The sequence below is a fragment of the Oryctolagus cuniculus genome, chromosome 16 (genome assembly GCF_051225735.1).
Source record: "Oryctolagus cuniculus isolate XC-2025 breed Fujian yellow rabbit chromosome 16, ASM5122573v1, whole genome shotgun sequence".
Taxonomy (NCBI): Eukaryota; Metazoa; Chordata; class Mammalia; order Lagomorpha; family Leporidae; genus Oryctolagus; species Oryctolagus cuniculus.
In genome coordinates this window covers 28172200-28190052 of record NC_142882.1, presented here as the reverse complement: position 1 = coordinate 28190052, position 17853 = coordinate 28172200, and the positions used below count along the sequence as shown (strand labels likewise).

At 39.9% G+C, this 17853-nt stretch overlaps 1 protein-coding gene across 41 annotated transcripts in view; it reads right to left on the bottom strand.

Annotated features, from left to right (window-relative positions):
- LOC103345948 (zinc finger protein 39) overlaps positions 1–17853 on the bottom strand; it is an 89585-nt gene that overhangs the window by 35821 nt on the left and 35911 nt on the right. For 31 of the 41 annotated variants that reach the window (XR_016222318.1, XR_016222310.1, XR_016222307.1 and 28 more), the window contains one exon: positions 8149–8207. The exons of 7 other annotated variants lie outside the window; for them this stretch is intronic. Coding sequence is in view for 3 of the 34 variants with exons in the window: in XM_070059281.2 (XP_069915382.1) it covers positions 8149–8207 (59 nt within the window). In the remaining 31 variants the exon portion in view is untranslated. Of the gene's footprint in view, positions 1–2284; positions 5373–8148; positions 8208–8754; positions 8879–10811; positions 10895–17853 lie in introns of those variants that run through there. 3 more of the 41 variants (XM_089315079.1, XM_070059277.2, XR_016222308.1) reach the window with 2 other exon arrangements.

Here is a 17853-nt window from a genome sequence, read left to right as displayed (position 1 = left end):
AGAAGAGGGGAACAGAAAACTAGAACTATAGTACTATAAAGATACTATTTTATACATGAAGTATAATACTACTTGAAAACTGATCATAACTCAAAATGACTACTGAGAATCACAAAAAAATCTATTTAGAAAGTTAGAATAAGCCAATAAAGAAGACCACAGGCCATACAAAAACAGGAAATGATCTAAATCTGACAGGTAGGCCTATTTTTATTTTGTACAAAGTATTCCTATGCAATAAGTACCTGACTAGTACATTAAAAAATAAGATTGAAAACTATCTAAAGCAATAGTCCAGAGTAGAAAAACATGAAACTAAACAAATATAAACAGATAAAGTATAGAAGACAAGTTTTAATTAACAAGTCAAAAGTATCATGGTGAATACACATGATACTTAAAAGAATTAAAATTATAAAATCTGAACAAAATTTGTGGTATAACTCTGAGGACTAGAGAAATAAAAGGTAGAAATTCGATTGAGGGAACTCCTAATTGAAACTCAACCATTTAGGGCATTATACCAGAAGACACTTCTGTTTACACACAGATCAAGGAAGCAAAATGTTATAGAGGCAAGTTCATGGTTGAAAAGTCAACCAAAAATGAAGGAAGAAGATGACATGACCTGGGAAAGAGAAAGCTAAAGAACTCAAGTCCCTAAATTTGCACACAAAACGAGCCAAACTGATTGGCTGACTACATCATTACACATGTGTGGGATATCTCAGTGAACTCAATTTAAAAAAAAAAAAAAAGTCAACCACTGGGAGCTGAGAAAAATAAACAGTTACTAATAACTGCAAAGAACAAAGTTTGAAATTTGAACCAAGTCAATTAACTGCCTTGTAAAACAGAACTTAATCTCCAAGAAAGATAACATTAATGATAATTTAAGCAATATGCTATTTTTAAAAAGATTTATTTATATGAAAGTCAGAATTACACAGAGAGGAGAGGCAGAGAGAGAGAGAGGGAGGGAGAGAGAGAGAGAGGGAGGGAGGGAGGGAGGGAGAGGGAGGGAGGGAGGGAGGCAGAGAGAGAGAGAGAGGTCTTCCATCCAATGGTTCACTCCCCAATTGGCTGCAATGGCCAGAGCTGCGTCAATCCAAAGCCAGGAGCCAGGAGCTTCTCCGCGTCTCCCACATGGATGCAGGGGCCCAAGGACTTGGGCCATCTTCTGCTGCTTTCCCAGGCCATAGCAGAGAGCTAGATTGGAACTGGAGCAGCCAGGTCTCGAACCGGCATCCACATGGGATGCCGGTGCTTCAGGCTAGGGCATTAATCCACTGCACCACAGCACCGGCCCCAAAATATGTTATTTTCAATACTTAAGTTAAAATTCAGAATCGTTACACATGTAAAGAAAAGAAAATTTGACTCACTGGAAGAAATCTGTGTTAAGTCAACTGTTGCAAGTGGCAGTAAGATGACTAAACAATGTCTAAATATCTTGGAATATGTAAAGGACAACATAAAATGATATAAAGAATGACAGATACAGATTACAAGTAGAAAAGTAAACTAGAAAGCTTCAGAAACACATGAAACTATTTAGAAAGGAATAAACATACATGGGTGCTTCAACATAATTTGGGGGCCAACACTGTGGTGTAGTGGGTTAAGCCACCATCTGCAGTGTCAGCATCCCATATGGGCACTGTTTCAAGTCCCAGCTACTCCACTTCCAATCCACCTCCCTGCTGCTGTGCCTGGGAAAGCAGCAAAACATTGTTCAAGTCTTTCAATTTCTGTACCCACAAGGGAGACTAGGAAGAAGCTCTTGTCTCCTACCTTCGTATTGGCCCAACTTTGGCCATTGTGGAGTAAACCAGAGGATGAAACATTCATTCTCTCTCACTCTCACTCTTTCAAACTGGAAAAAAAAGGGGGGGGCAGGCCAGCGCTGTGGCATAGTAGTCTAAGCCTTTGCCTGCAGAGCTGCCATCCCATATGGGCACCGATTGTATACTGGCTGCTCCTCTTCTGATCTAGCTCTCTGCCAATGGCCTGGGAAAGCAGTTGGTTGGAAAATAGCCCAAGTACCTGGGTTCCTGCACCAGTGTGGGAGACCCAGAACTAGCTCCTGGCTCCTAGCTTTAGATCAGCACAGCTCAGGCCATTGTGGCCATCTGGGGAGTGAACAGCAGATCGAAAACCTCTCTATCTCTCCCTCCATCTGTAACTTGCAAATAAATAAAATCTTTAAAAATTTAAGTTTTACAGCTATAAAATACAGTTAAATGTAGGCTAAACAACACATTGGAAAAGGACAAAAAAACTTGAACTTGAAATATGGTAGGACTTTAATTTACTCCCAAAATGCATGTGTTAGAAACTTAATCCCCAAGGCAACAGTTCCTGTCTTTAGGAATGAGTTAACACAACTGTAAAAAACTTAAGGCTATGAATTCCACTCTTGCTTTCTCTCATCCTGTGATGTCATCTACTATGTTATGATATAGAATAATGGCACTTTCCAGACAACATGGCCTGACTTTAGACTTCTCAGCCTTCAGACTCTAAATAATTGATTTGAAGCATGCAAGTGGGGACAGGTTATACACCACTAATAAATCCAACAGCACAGATCAGAGTGCTGATTTGAGTCCTGGACATTCAGCTTCAAATTCAGCTTCCTGTTATGCATCTGGGAAAGCAGTGGATAATGGCCCAACTACTTGGGATTTTGATGCCCATGTGGAACATCCAGATAGGATTCCTGATTCTTGGCTTTTCTTGCCCTCAATTAGTTGTTTCAGGCATTTGCTGAGTGAAACAGTGGGTGGAAGATTTGTGTGTGTGTGTGTGTGTGTGTGTGCCTTTCCCACTCTATTGCTCTACTAAGGAAATAAGTGAATCCTGAAAATGTTTTCCTTCTTAAATTACCAATTGTGTAATATTTTTTCAGCAATATAAAACAGACTATGCCACAAAATAGATCAACAGATTTTTCTAACATAAAAGAGAAAAGACATAAGCTTCAGAAACACATGAAACAATTTAGAAAGGAATGTAACATACCTGGGTGCTTCAAAAGGACTATACAAAAGTGGAATTAAAGCAAGTTCACTTTAGTAAACAAAAAATGTGAAACACATAAATAGGTTTTTATAAAAAACTACCATTTCTATGACATTTATACTTGGTATTTTTATAACATGCATTTTCAATGAACTTTTAAACCAGTTTTATACATGAACTACAAAATTTGGTGTACAAAAAAAAAAAAAAAACTTTCACAATCTTTTTATGTACTCTCATAAGTGCAACTGAAGTTTCACAAGGAAAAAAAGAAATGAAATATCAAATGAAACACCCCAAATTTTTAGATTTGCTAGGATTGAGATGCCATCTGTATCTACAAAAAGTATTCAACAGGGAGTAGAAAAGCTGTGGAGGGGACCCTACTGGAAGGAAGCAGGTGTGTCAGCCCACAGAGGTTAGATCTGTTGAGAATTGCAAGGAGGAATGAATGGGACAACAAATGCAATGCCTGAGTGGGTGACATAAAGGAGAAAAAATCTGAATTCAAGTAGAATGACAAGAAATCATCAGTGAGATAATATAGGAAGAATTTTATTTTAGGAGAAGACCATGTAGTTAAACATATGGCAAAATAAAAGGTGGGGTAGATTATTAGCCTTGTGTTTACGATACCATTGAAGATGCCCTAATCTGGGGGCCAACACCATAGCATATTAGGTTAAAGTATAATGTTTTCTACTTGCATCCATTCTGTTGAAAACAAGAACATTTCATTTTTTTAAATGTTGTATACTATTCCATGGTGTACATATACCATAATTTCTTAATCCAGTCTTCAACTGATGGGGATCTGGGTTGATTTCATATCTTAACTATTGTGAATTGAGCTGCAATAAACATGAGGGTACAGATAACTCTTTTATATGATGATTTCATTTTCTTTGGGTATATTCCCAGAAGTTGAATGGATGTGTCATACCGTAGGTCTATTTTCAGATTTCTGAGGTATCTATCACCATGCTGTCTTCCACAGTGGCTGGACCAGTTTACATTCACACCAACAGTGGATCAGCATATCTTTTTCCCCACATCCTTGCCAGCAGTTGTTCTTTGTTGATTTTGGTATGAAAGCAATTCTAACTGGAGTGAGGTAAAGTATCATGTGGTTTTGGTTTGCATTTCCCTGATGGCTAGTAATCATGAGCATTATTGATGTGTCTGTACATCATTAGGATACCCTGTTGAAAAATATTTTCCAAGAAATCTGACTACAATGGAATGAAGCTGGAAATCAACAACTCAAGAATTTCTAGAACATAGGCAAACACATGGAGACTGAATAATATGCTCCTGAATGAATAGTGGGTCATAGAAGAAATAAAAAGAGACATAAACATTTCTGAAAATAAATGAAGAGGACAATATAACATATTAAAACTTAAAAGATACAGCAAAAGCAGTGTTAAGAGGGAATTTTATCGCAGTTGGTGCCTACATCAAAAATTGGAAAGACACTAAATAAATGAGCTATCAGTGCATCTCAAGGATCAAGAAAAACAAGAAACCAAATCCAAAATTAGTAGGAGAAAAGAAATAATTAAACGTGGAGAATAAACAAAGTTGGAACAAAAAAAAAATAAAAGATCAACAAAACAAAGAGCTGTTTTTTTAAAAAAACAAAGAAAATTGATAACACTATTGGCTAACAACGTCAACAAAAAAGATGGAGAAGACTCAAATCAATAACACCACAGATGAAGGAAATGTATTAACAGATACACAGAAATAAAAAGAACCATTAGGAATTACTACAAAGAGCTGTATGCCAACAAATTGAGAAACTAGAAGAAATTGATAGATTCCTGGACCGCTGAAAAGGGCTTCTAATGCCATCTGTCTTTCAATGCCTTCAGGAATTCCTAAGACCCATATGTTGGGCCATTTGATAGTATCCCATAAACCTCCAACATTATTTTTAATTTTTCTAACTTCTTTTTTTGGGAGGGGGTGTCTAAAATTTCCAGAGATTTTCTTCTAACTTGAATATTCTTTCTTCTGTCTCACTGGGTCTGTTGTTAAGGCTTTCCATCACATTTTTTTATTTTTTCTCTTGAATTTCATTTCCATAATTGCATTTTGATTTCTCTTGACAACCTCAATTTCATGGGAAAAATTGTTACTCATGTCATTATGGATTGTTTTAATTCACAGATTTGCTTCTGTTTACTCCTGTGTAATCCTATGATTAATTTTTTGAATTCTGTTCTGTTTCCAGCATTTCTTCAATCTCTTCATCTTCACATTCTACAACTGAAGTGTTGTTCTGTTCCTTTGGGGGTGTCATGTTGTCCTCCTTATTCTGTTACTTGAATTTCTGCAGTTATCTGTAGGCATTTGTGGAGATACTCGTGTTTTTTTTTTTTTTTTTCTCCCCTCTCATGGCATTATCTTTGTTTTTTTTTTCTTTTTTTTCTTTTTTTTTTACTTTTATTTAATGAATATAAATTTCCAAAGTACAGAATATTGATTACAATGGCTTCCCCCCCATAACGTCCCTCCAACCCACAACCCTCCCCTTTTCCACTCCCTCTCCCCTTCCATTCACATCAAGATTCATTTTCAATTCTCTTTATATACAGAAGATCAGTTTAGCATACATTAAGTAAAGATTTCAAAGTTTGTTCCCACATAGAAACATAAAGTGAAAAATACTGTTTGAGTACTAGTTATAGCATTAAATCTCAATGTACAGCACACTAAGGACAAAGATCCTACATGAGGAGTAAGTGCACAGTGACTCCTGTTGTTGACTTAACAAATTGACACTCTTGTTTATGGCATCAGTAATCAACCTAGGCTCTTGTCATGAGCTGCCAAGGCTATGGAAGCCCCCTGAGTTCACTGACTCTGATCATATTTAGACAAGGCCATGGTCAAAGTGGAAGTTCTCTCCTCCCTTCAGAGAAAGGTACCTCCTTCTTTGATGACCCATTCTTTCCACTGGGATCTCACTCACGGAGATCTTTCATTTAGGTTTTGGTTTTTTTTTTGGTTTTTTTTTTTTTTTTTTTTTTTTTTTCCCCAGAGTGTCTTGGCTTTCCATGCCTGAAATACTCTCATGGGTTTTTCAGCTGGATCCGCATGCCTTAAGGGCTGATTCTGAGGCCAGACTGCTGTTTAGGACATCTGCCATTCTATGGGTCTGTTGTGTATCTCACTTCCCATGTTGGATCATTCTCTCCCTTTTTTATTCTATCGGTTAGTGTTAGCAGGTACTAGACTTGTTTATGTGCTCCCTTTGACTCTTAGTCCTTTCATTATGATCAATTGTGAACAGAAATTGATCACTGGGACTAGTGAGATGGCATTGGTACATGCCACCTTGATGGGATTGAATTGGAATCCCCTGGTATGTTTCTAACTCCACCATTTGAGGTAAGTCAGCTTGAGCATGTCCCGAATTGCACATCTCTTCCCTCTCTTATTCCCTCTCTTATACTTAACAGTGATCACTTTTCAGTTAAGTTTCAGCACTTAAGAAGAATTGTGTATTCATTACAATATTCAACCAAAAGTATTAAGTAGAACAAACAAAAAAAAAAATACTAAGAGGGATAACATATCAAGTTGCTCATCAACAGTCAGGGTGAGGGCTGATCAAGTCACCGCTTCTCATAGTGTTCATTTCACTTTAACAGTTTCCTTTTTGGTGCTCAGTTGTCACCTTTCAAGGAGAACAAGTGGTATTTGCCCCTTTGGGATTGGCTTATTTCACTCAGCATAATGTTTTCCAAATTCCTAACAGGGATCACTTTTCATTTAAAATTTAAATACCTAAGAATAATTGTGTGTTAATTACAGAGTTCAACCAATTATCTTTGGATAATACCTCATAATAGAGTGCTCATTCAGTGTGCTAGGTGTGCCCAGAGAGCTCTGTTCAATGCTCCAGGGTCAGAGGAGTATTTAAGATGACACCCAAGTTGAGCATGGTAGATATCTTTTTATCAGAGGGGAGGATTTGATGAGCTCTGTTGGCACAGTCTCAACCTCAACTCCTCTCCTCCAAATCGAGCAATGTCCAGGCACTAGCCCCAGTGGGTGTAATATTCATCCACACTGCCACAAGGACCACACAAAGGATATGTAGAGTCCTCAGTGTGAGCATGGATCCTGCAACAATGACCTACCCCAGGCAATCAGGGATCCCTGAGAATACAGAATTGCCAACAGCAACTGTCCAGGGACCCAGCATCCCACACAGAGTGTTTCCACAGTCCCAATACACAAGGCTCTGAAAGTCACAGTCACCAAGGATCCACTCTGCCCTACCATTCTATCTTGTCCACAGAGAGGCGGAGATGCTCCCATAGCTAGCTGCCTGTAGGTATTCCACCCAGGCAGCCCAAGCCCCAGAGACTGTGACATGCTGGGAGGCCGGGGACACCTCACAGTCCTATGTAGGCACCCAGGCCCCTGTCAATCCTCCCAGCCAGACTCAGGAGTCTCTTCTTTGCTGTTTGCTGGGTGTGTGCAGCTGTTACGTATTTCCAAAATGGTGTCTGACCTCTCTCAGCTAGTTGTAGGATGCCATTATGGGGGGTTGGGAAGAGAGAAACATGTCTATTTTTCTCTAGATTGGCCCATACACTGTTCCGCACAGAGCTTCAGGCTGTATTCAGACAGTTCTCCCCAGAGCTTTATCACCAGTAATGGGCTGCTGCAGTCTGTTCTCACTTCCCTCTCCAAAGCTGGTGCTGAGGCTCTTGGCTGCTTAGAGCCTGTGCTGTGTCCATGCTCATGCTGCAAGTCACAGCCTCCACATAGATTCACAGCATTCCTCTAACATCCACGGAGTTTCCACTGCAGTTTTATCCCTAACTCTTCCCTGAGATTGTACTCTCTCCACTTTTTTTTTTTTTTTTTTTTAAGCTATCTTCCTCTAGACTAGAGCAGTTAGTGCCATCCCTATTCTGCCTTCTTGGAATCTCCTTCTAATTCTTATAACCATGACAACTTTACTTTATATGTTTGCCTATATATATTCAGACATTGAATTATATTTACTTTTACTTTACCATTTTACTTAACAAAACCTCATAAACCTACAAAAATATAATGTAACACATGCTAATAAGTAAATAAATAAATAAAACTTACTGGAGATGTATTCATTTTTCTTTGATCTTAGAAACATGTAGAGGTCTCTAAAATTACACCTGGAAGAGAAGGTGAATGGAGGGAGTAGTGAAAACTGATCTGGCTTGTGCCTAGATTCCAATGTGCTAAGTAAAATCAAGACAGGAATGATTATAGAATGATAAGCACATTAGTTGGAAAAAAAGCTTTACACATGAGAAGGGGTAGGAAAGTCTTCCTTAAAAGAGCACAGGCAATTCCATGAATCTGCAAAAACTAAACACAACTTACCACTGGATTAATGAAAACATTTATTTGCTGCTTATTTTGTAAAAAAGGTATTTTACTTCAATTTTAAGCACAATTGTTCAAGTAAATTACCATACATCAAAGAAAGAAAGACCATGTTGTCATTAAAATCTATACAACAGAAAAATAATTGGGAGACATTAACTATTCTATTAATACAGATATAATACATAGGACTCTATTAGTATTTTCACTAAATCATCTGACTTTTATATACCTAAAATTCCATAGAAAGTATATATCTTATGATCTGAAATTTTTGCTCACAATTTATAGGAAACATAATACATTTTATATAGAAGGCACACTCAGTCTTACCTCTCACTTCTAAATAACACAAACACAAATCTCACAAAACATTTCTGCTTATGTTTTTATCCTCCTCCAATTATGCCACAGTCCCAGCTCAATAGACCACCTGGGTTGATACCAAAGCCCATCTCTGCTAAAACAGAAAACATTTGCAGATGTAGCAAAAACTGTCTTCAAAAATTGTCCCACAGCACAAGCAGACCAGATTATTAGACATTTCAAGGCTTGTATGTCAAGTATTACATAATTCCCGCATCTCAGAACCAGATACTTGGCCCAGTAACCAATATGCGACTCCTAGACAAGGTCCATATTTGCACTACAAGGGCCCTATTTCAGGGCAACATTATACTGAGGGACTTTCTTCCTGAGCTTTGTGCTCTAATGATCAAGATTACTGGCCCTTCAGAACACCAGGATCACTGAGTTAATCACTACATTTCCCCCTGGGCTAACAGCAAATTCACACAACCTATCTTGTTCATAGGCACCCATTCTCTTTGTGCCAACTCTATGCCCATCTCTCAGTTCTATAAGTGCCATCCCTCCACATGCATGGATCCTTACCCTAGGAACATACCTTGGAAACTAAAACAAAATGTCTGCTTCCAAATGCATATAAAAATTCTATTGACCCCCTTCTGTACTGTCTGGGAAGGGAGTCACAGGGCATTGTTCTTGATTCCCAGTGTAACTTAAAGGGAAGCTGTCACAATGCCCAGAACCTTTGATGTCCTGCAAATGAAGGAGGAGGATGTCCTCAAATTCCTTGCAGCAGGAAGGAATTTGGCAAATAATAATAATAATAATAGGTGGCAAATGCAACAGTGCATCTACAAAAGAAAAAGTGATTTACTGACATGGATTTATTGAACTGAGTACTGAAAGGAGGACAAGAGTCATCTACATCATAAATGTGAAGAGGTCCTGGGAGAAACTTGTGTTGGCAGCTTATGCTATTCTTGCCATTGAAAACTGCTGGTAGGTGGGCGCTGTGGCTCAACAGGCTAATCCTCTGCCTGGCGGCGCTGGCACACCAGGTTCTATTCCCAGTCAGGGCGCCGGATTCTGTCCCAGTTGCCCCTATTCCAGGCCAGCTCTCTGCTGTGGCCCAGGAGTGCAATGGAGGACAGCACAAGTACTTGGGCCCTGCACCACAAGGGAGACCAGAAGCACCTGGCTCCTGCCATCGGATCAGCGCGGTGAGCCAGCCGCAGCGCGCCAGCCACGGTGGCCATTGGAGGGTGAACCAACGGCAAAGGAAGACCTTTCTCCCTGTTTCTCTCTCTCACTGTCCACTCTGCCTGTCAAAAAAAAAAAAAAAAAAAAAAAAAAAAAAAAAAAAAAACAAACTCTGCTGTGGCCAACACTGTGGCGTAATAGGTTAAGCCTTTGCCTGTGGCGCCAGCATCCCTGATGGACTCTGGTTGGACTCCCAGCTGCTCCTATTCTGATCCAGCTCTCTGCTAATTGTCTAGAAAAGCAGCGGAAGATGGCCCAAGTGCTTGGGTTCCTGTGCCAACATGGGAAACCTGGAAGAAGCTGCTGGTTCCTGGCTTCAGATCAGTTCAGCTAGCCATTGCAGTCATTTAGGGAGTGAAGCAACAGATGGAAGATCTCTGTTTCTCTGTCTGTAACTCTGCCTGTCAAATAAAGAAATCTTTAAAAGAAAAAAGAAAAAAAAAAAAAAAGGAAACCCTTCTCCTGTCAGTGTGATATTCGTGATATCCCCCAAGAACACTGGCCAGAGAGATGTGAAGTTTATTGCTGCCACTGGAGCCACTCCTATTGCTTGTTTCACACCCAGACCCAAGCAGCCTTCCAGGCGCCACATCTTCTGGTGGTTACTGATCCCAGGGTGTCACAAGCCTCTTACAGAGGCATCTTACGTGAACTTGCCTACCACTGCTCTACATAATGCCAACTCTCCTCTCTTCTATATGGACACTGCCATCCTATGCAATAAGGAGCCCACTCAGTGGGTCTTAGGAGGTGGATGCTGGCCTGAGAAGTTCTGCACATGTGTGATACAATCTCCCACGAACACCCATGGGAAATCATACCTGATCTCTACTTCTCCAGATTCTGAAGACACTGAAAAAGAAGAGCAGGCCACCACTGAAATGCTGTGACCAAGGGAGAATTTCAGGGTAGATGTACTGTCCCAGCTCCTGAGTTTACTGCTACTCAACCTGAGGTTGCAGACGGATCTGATGGTGTGCACGTACCTTCTGTGCCTATTCAAGAGTTCCCTACTGAAGACTGGAGTGCTCGCCCACCACTGAGACTGGGCCGCAGCTCCCTATGCTCAGGATACCAAAGTGGTCTTAAGCTGCTCTTCCCAGTCTCTGAAGCAAAAATGGAAATGAGGTTGATGGACAATAAGCACTAGTTCCTAAAAAAAAAAAAAAAAATTTCTACAGACCGGTTCTTATAGTTACCCACAAACACTTTATTCTTTATGAAAATAAAACACCAGTAGTAATCCAAATTAACCCTAACAACTCACTACAACCCCTCACGGATGCCCCACTGGAAGATACACTAAATATCTAGGAGAATGAACCAACACCAGGAGGCACTTATATTTACCAACATCTGTTTTCCCTCCATCTGACAGCTTGCTTATATAAACAGAATTGTGTGTGTGTGTGTGTGTGTGTGTGTGAGAACAACACTTAACTCTGCAGCTCCAACTAAGTAGCCTGGAATTTGTACTCTTATCTTTCTGTCTCCCAATGTTAGTGTAGCTTTCAATATAACCAATTTCTACAGGCTTCTCTAACCACAAATATTCACCACAAAATAGCTGCCACCCTAATACAACTGTTAGCCAGCTTAAAAATTGCCATTAGGTTGGCCATGGGGGTAGGAGTGTGAGGAAATAGTTGATATTTGGAAAGGCAGATTTAGGGAGATAGGGAACAAATAATTAGTTTCTATGGTGGCACCAGCCAGGAGCTGCAAGATATATGCACATGCCTGTATCTAGCTAATGTTAACTATTTTCTACTGAGTAATTCAAAACAAGTCCCTAAGAAAGTAAAAGGATATGCAAAGGGAAAGAGAAGACTAGGGGCCGGTGAAATGGCTCACTTGGTTAATCCTCCGTCTGTAGGCGCCCGGTTCTAGTCCCGGTTGCTCCTCTTCCAGCCCAGCTCTCTGCTGTGGCCCGGGAGGGCAGTGGAGGATGACCCAAGTGCTTGGGCCCCTGCACCCGCATGGAAGACCAGGAAGGAGCACCTGGCTCTTGGCTTCGGATAGGTGCAGCACCAGCCATAGTGGCCATTTGGGGAGTGAACCAACGGAATGAAGACCTTTTTCTCTGTCTCTCTCTCTCACTGTCTGTAACTCTACCTGTCAAATAAATTAAAAAAAAAAAAAAGAAAAGAAAAGATAATACAATAGGGAAACAATGGGTCCTATAATTAACTGCCAGATCCTGACTTTACCCCACAAGAACATATGAATGCAAAGAATAAGGAAGTGGTTATATCTGATCTAATAGCCATGACTACTTTCCAAAACGTATGTAAGGATTAACAGTCCCCCTGACACCAGAGCAACCAAATAGCAGGAAGTAACTTGTTTTTTGTCCCCTATATAAACACCCATACCCTATTCTTTCTGGAATTCTCCATTCCCCTTCTGATTAACAAGAGTTTCTCACTATTAAGAAACTTTTTATTAAGCTGTCTTCTCTCCTGTTCATTAACCTCATACTTTGTCATGGAGCAAACACACTCCCAGAGTTTGGGGGTGGATGCAACAGGAAAACTTGCTACATTCCTCTCCTACTATCAGACCCTTTCTAAAGATATTCAAGACAGCTTAGATGAATATTTCAAGGCCTTTTTAAGGTTAAAGACCAAGTTGACTCCTTGGCAACAATATCAATCGAGGCTTGTTTGTGATGCTGCTCACAAGCTGACGGGGCACCCAAAGTTTGACAATGGGCATCTGGTTACCACAGCTTGCACCACTTCTCACACTCTCAAAACATTTTTTTTTTTTTTTGTCTCTAGGGTCATGCCTCTTTCAGTTACTGGAAACCTCACTCAAACTTATATCCATAGCATCCATCTACTATAAAGCACCTCATCCCAGCCACTGCTAGAATGATCTCAATCCCAGCACTGGGAGAGGGAGGTATCACTCCCCTAACCAAACTCCCTCTCAGCAGGATGCAGCTATGGAGACTGCTGGAATCCTCATTCCCTAGTTCCTCCCTCCCCTAGGACCCTTTAATATGTAACACCAAATTTTTTTTTTTCTTCAGGCCACTGAGGCATGAGTAGTTAAGCCCAAACACAATGAAACTAGGTATAGATAATCTAAAATTTAGTGGTTTATTGTCCAGCAAAGCCCCTGACCTGGGACATTCCAAACTGCTAAGACAATCATTGCAAACTTCAGCAAACAGCATTTCTGCACACACACAGCTGCCCCACTTCACTTTAACAGTGTCCATATGGCACACTGAGCATCCACATGATATCTCCCAACACTTTAAAAAGGGATTCTGCCAATTGCCCAAGAAAAATGAAGTCTGGCTTCAAATCCCATGCCCTCTGTCTAGCTAGGCTGAACCCCCACTCTCTTTAACCCCCAACTATTGTGTTCCCCCATATTATAAAACTTTCTGCCTTAGTCATCCCTGTGCATCTCTGAACCCTAAAATCCTAAAACCAAAAAGCAAACAAAAATATTTCAAAATTATCTTTGAATGGAATAAAATGATTCTGAAGACTGTTCTTATACATAATTTCTTATACATAATATTCCCTAAATGAAAAGGATTATGGTCCAAAAAGTGAGAATGTATATTACTTTGTTTAATCAACATGTCTATTTTGAGGGCGGAGCCAAGATGGCGGAATAGTGAGGGCGCGCACCGATAATCCGGGAAAATTTAGTTTAATAAAAGGGGAGTTACGGTAGCCTCGGAAAAAAGAACCAGGAAAATATTGCAGAAGAAACTCTTCTGGATCAAGTGGCTGTGAATCGGAGGACCTACTGGGAGAACAAGGTCGCCCACCGCGTGGAAGCCAAGTCGCGGGACCCAGACGCAGAAGCCCCAGGGTCTGCGCGACAGTGCTCCAAGGGGAGTGCATGCCACACAGACAACAGCGGGGAGACTTGGGACGCTCAGGGCTCCGAGTCCACACATCGGCGCTGGAAGGGGAGGTGAGCTCAATAACCCGAGACATTGGTGGGGAAACGGGGGTCAGAATCTAGAGGGGGGCCGGAAAGTGCAGCAAACTCATTACCGGAAAGAAGGAAAAAAAAAGGCTTGGGGGTTTCTCTTCCCCCTAACCTTTCAAAGGTTGATAGGCTGCAAAGCTTGAAGAATTCGCAAGAGACAAAGAGCAGGCCCCCTCTCTGGATTTACATATCAACGGGGGAGAGCTAAGGAACTGAGTCACTACAATTCAGTAGCCTGGACAACCCAGTGGGAGTCCAGAGGAGCCTAAACAGACTCTGTGGGTAGAAGCCAGAGACTGGAAGCTAAATACCATCAATTCTGCACAGCCGTGCCGTGCGGTGTTACTTACCCCTGAATAAATAAAATAAATAAATAAATAAAAAGAGAGAGATTTACTACGCATAACCTGAGGGTGTCACCTTTGCACACCCTTAACCAGGAAGAACCAAGCAGAGCTCTCAGGCCGCACCCATCTCAAGCCTCCAAGGCTCTTCTAACAGCAGGAAGTTCACTTAACACGGACATAGTATAAAATAAAAAAAAATAAATAAAAAAAAACGCACAGTGACACAAGCAGAATTAACAATGCCAAGTAACAAACACAGAAATCGAGGGAACAAGATCAACGATGACACTATGATGCCTCCAAATAAACAAAACACCCCAAACCAAGATTATGAAGATGATGAGATAGAAGAAATGCAAGATACGGATTTCAAAAAATTTATGATAAGAACATTTAGAAGTTTTCAAAAGCAAATCCTTGAACTACAGAAATCCTTATTGGACAAGACTGAAAATCTCTCTCGTGAAAATGAAATTTTAAGGAAGAATCAAAATGAAACGCAGAAACTAGTAGAACAGGAAAGTGTGATAGTGAAGAGAAATCAAAATGAAATGAAGAGCTCAATAGATCAAATGACAAACACATTAGAAAGTCTAAAAAACAGAGTCAGTGAAACAGAAGAGAGAATATCGGACTTAAAAGATAGAGCACAGGAAAACATACAGTCAAACCAAAGAAAAGAAGAGGAAATTAGAAATCTAAAAAATATTGTTGGGAATCTACAGGATACTATTAAAAAACCCAACATTCAAGTTCTAGGAGTTCCTGAAGGCATGGAGAGAGAGAAAGGATTAGAAGGCCTTTTTAGTGAGATACTAGCAGAAAATTTCCCAGGTTTGGAGAAGGACAGAGACATCCTAGTACAGGAAGCTCATAGAACCCCTAGTAAACATGACCAAAAGAGATCCTCACCACGACACGTTGTAATTAAACTCACCACAGTGAAACATAAAGAAAAGATCCTAAAATGTGCAAGAGAGAAACGTCAGATTACTCTCAGAGGATCTCCAATTAGACTCACAGCAAACTTCTCATCAGAAACACTACAGCCTAGGAGGGAATGGCAAGACATAGCACAGGTGCTAAGAGAGAAAAATTGCCAGCCCAGAATATTATATCCTGCCAAGCTCTCATTTGTGAATGAAGGTGAAATAAAGACATTTCATAGCAAACAGAAATTGAAAGACTTTGTGGCCACTCGTCCGGCCCTGCAAAAGATACTTAAAGATGTGCTATACTCAGAAACACAGAAACACGGCCATCAATAAGAAAGAAGAGAAAGGAAGAACACCTACCAGTAAAAGAGCATGGGAAGCTCAAAGCATATACTAGAAAATATTTCCGGGAAATTGGCAGGGCAAAGTCACTACGTATCAATAGTCACATTGAACATTAATGGTCTGAATTCTTCAGTTAAAAGACACCGTTTGGCTAACTGGCTCAAAGAACACAACCCAACTATTTGTTGCCTACAAGAAACACATCTCTCTAACAAAGAGGCATGCAGACTGAAAATGAAAGGTTGGAAAAAGATATTCCATGCCAACAGAAACCAAAAAAAAAGCAGGTGTACCCATATTAATATCAGACAAAATAAACTTTAATACAAAAACTGTTAAGAGAGACAAAGAGGGACACTATATAATGATTAAGGGTTCAATTCAACAGGAAGATATAACTATTATAAATGTATATGCACCTAATTACAGGGCACCGGTCTATTTAAAAGATATGTTAAGGGACTTAAAGGGAGATTTAGATTCCAATACAATAGTACTGGGGGACTTCAATACTCCACTCTCAGAAATAGACAGATCATCTGGACAGAAGATCAACAAGGAAACAGCAGATTTAATTGACACTATTGCCCAAATGGATCTAATAGAAATCTACAGAACATTCAACCCTACATCTACAGACTTCACATTCTTCTCAGCAGCGCATGGAACCTTCTCTAGGATTGATCACATACTAGGCCATAAAGCAAGTCTCAGCAAATTTAAAAGAATTAGAATCATACCATGCAGCTTCTCAGACCACAGCGGAATGAAGCTGGAAATTAGCAACTCAGGAAACCCCAGAAAGTATGCAAACACATGGAGACTGAACAACATGCTCCTGAATGAACACTGGGTCATGGAAGAAATCAAAAGAGAAATCAAAAACTTTCTGGAAGTAAATGAAGACAACAACACAACATATCAAAACTTACGGGATACAGCAAAAGCAGTATTGAGAGGCAAATTTATAACAATAGGTGCCTATATCAACAAATTGGAAAGGTACCAAATAAATGAGCTTTCAGCGCATCTCAAGGACCAAGAAAAACTGCAGCAAACCAAACCCAAATCTAGTAGGAGAAGAGAAATAATTAAAACCAGAGAAGAAATTAACAGGATTGAAACCAAAAAAAAAAAAAACACTACAAAAAATCAGCCAAACGAGGAGCTGGTTTTTTGAAAAAATAAACAAAATTGACACCCCATTGGCACAACTAACTAAAAAAAGAGAAAAGACCCAAATCAATAAAATCAGAGATGAAAAAGGAAACGTAACAACAGACACCACAGAAATAAAAAGAATCATCAGAAATTACTACAAGGACCTGTATGCCAGCAAACAGGAAAACCTATCAGAAATGGATAGATTCCTGGACACATGCAAAATTGAACCAGGAAGACATACAAAACCTAAATAGACCCATAACTGAAACAGAAATTGAAACAGTAATTAAGGCCCTCCCAACAAAGAAAAGCCCAGGACCAGATGGATTCACTGCTGAATTCTACCAGACATTTAAAGAAGAACTAACTCCATTTCTTCTCAAACTATTCAGAACAATCGAAAAAGAGGGAATCCTCCCAAATTCTATGAAGCCAGCATCACCTTAATCCCTAAGCCAGAGAAAGATGCAGCACTGAAAGAAAATTACAGACCAATATCCCTGATGAACATAGATGCAAAAATCCTCAATAAAATTCTGGCCAATAGAGTACAACAACACATCAGGAAAATCATCCTGCCAGACCAAGTGGGATTCATCCCTGGTATGCAGGGATGGTTCAACATTCGCAAATCAATCAATGTGATTCACCACATTAACAGACTGCAGAAGAAAAACCATATGATTATCTCAATTGATGCAGAGAAAGCATTTGATAAAATTCAACACCCTTTCATGATGAAAACTCTAAGCAAATTGGGTATAGAAGGAACAATTCTCAATATAATCAAAAGAATTTATAAAAATCCCACGGCCAGCATCCTATTGAATGGGGAAAAGTTGGAAGCATTTCCACTGAAATCTGGCACCAGGCAGGGATGCCCACTCTCACCACCGCTATTTAACATAGTTCTGGAAGTTTTAGCCAGAGCCATCAGACAAGAAAAAGAAATCAAATGAATACAAATTGAGAAGGAAGAAGTCAAACTATCCCTCTTTGCAGAGGATATCATTCTGTACTTAGAGGATCCAAAGAACTCTACTAAGAGACTATTGGAACTCATAGAGGAGTTTGGTAAAGTGGCAGGATATAAAATCAATGCACGAAAA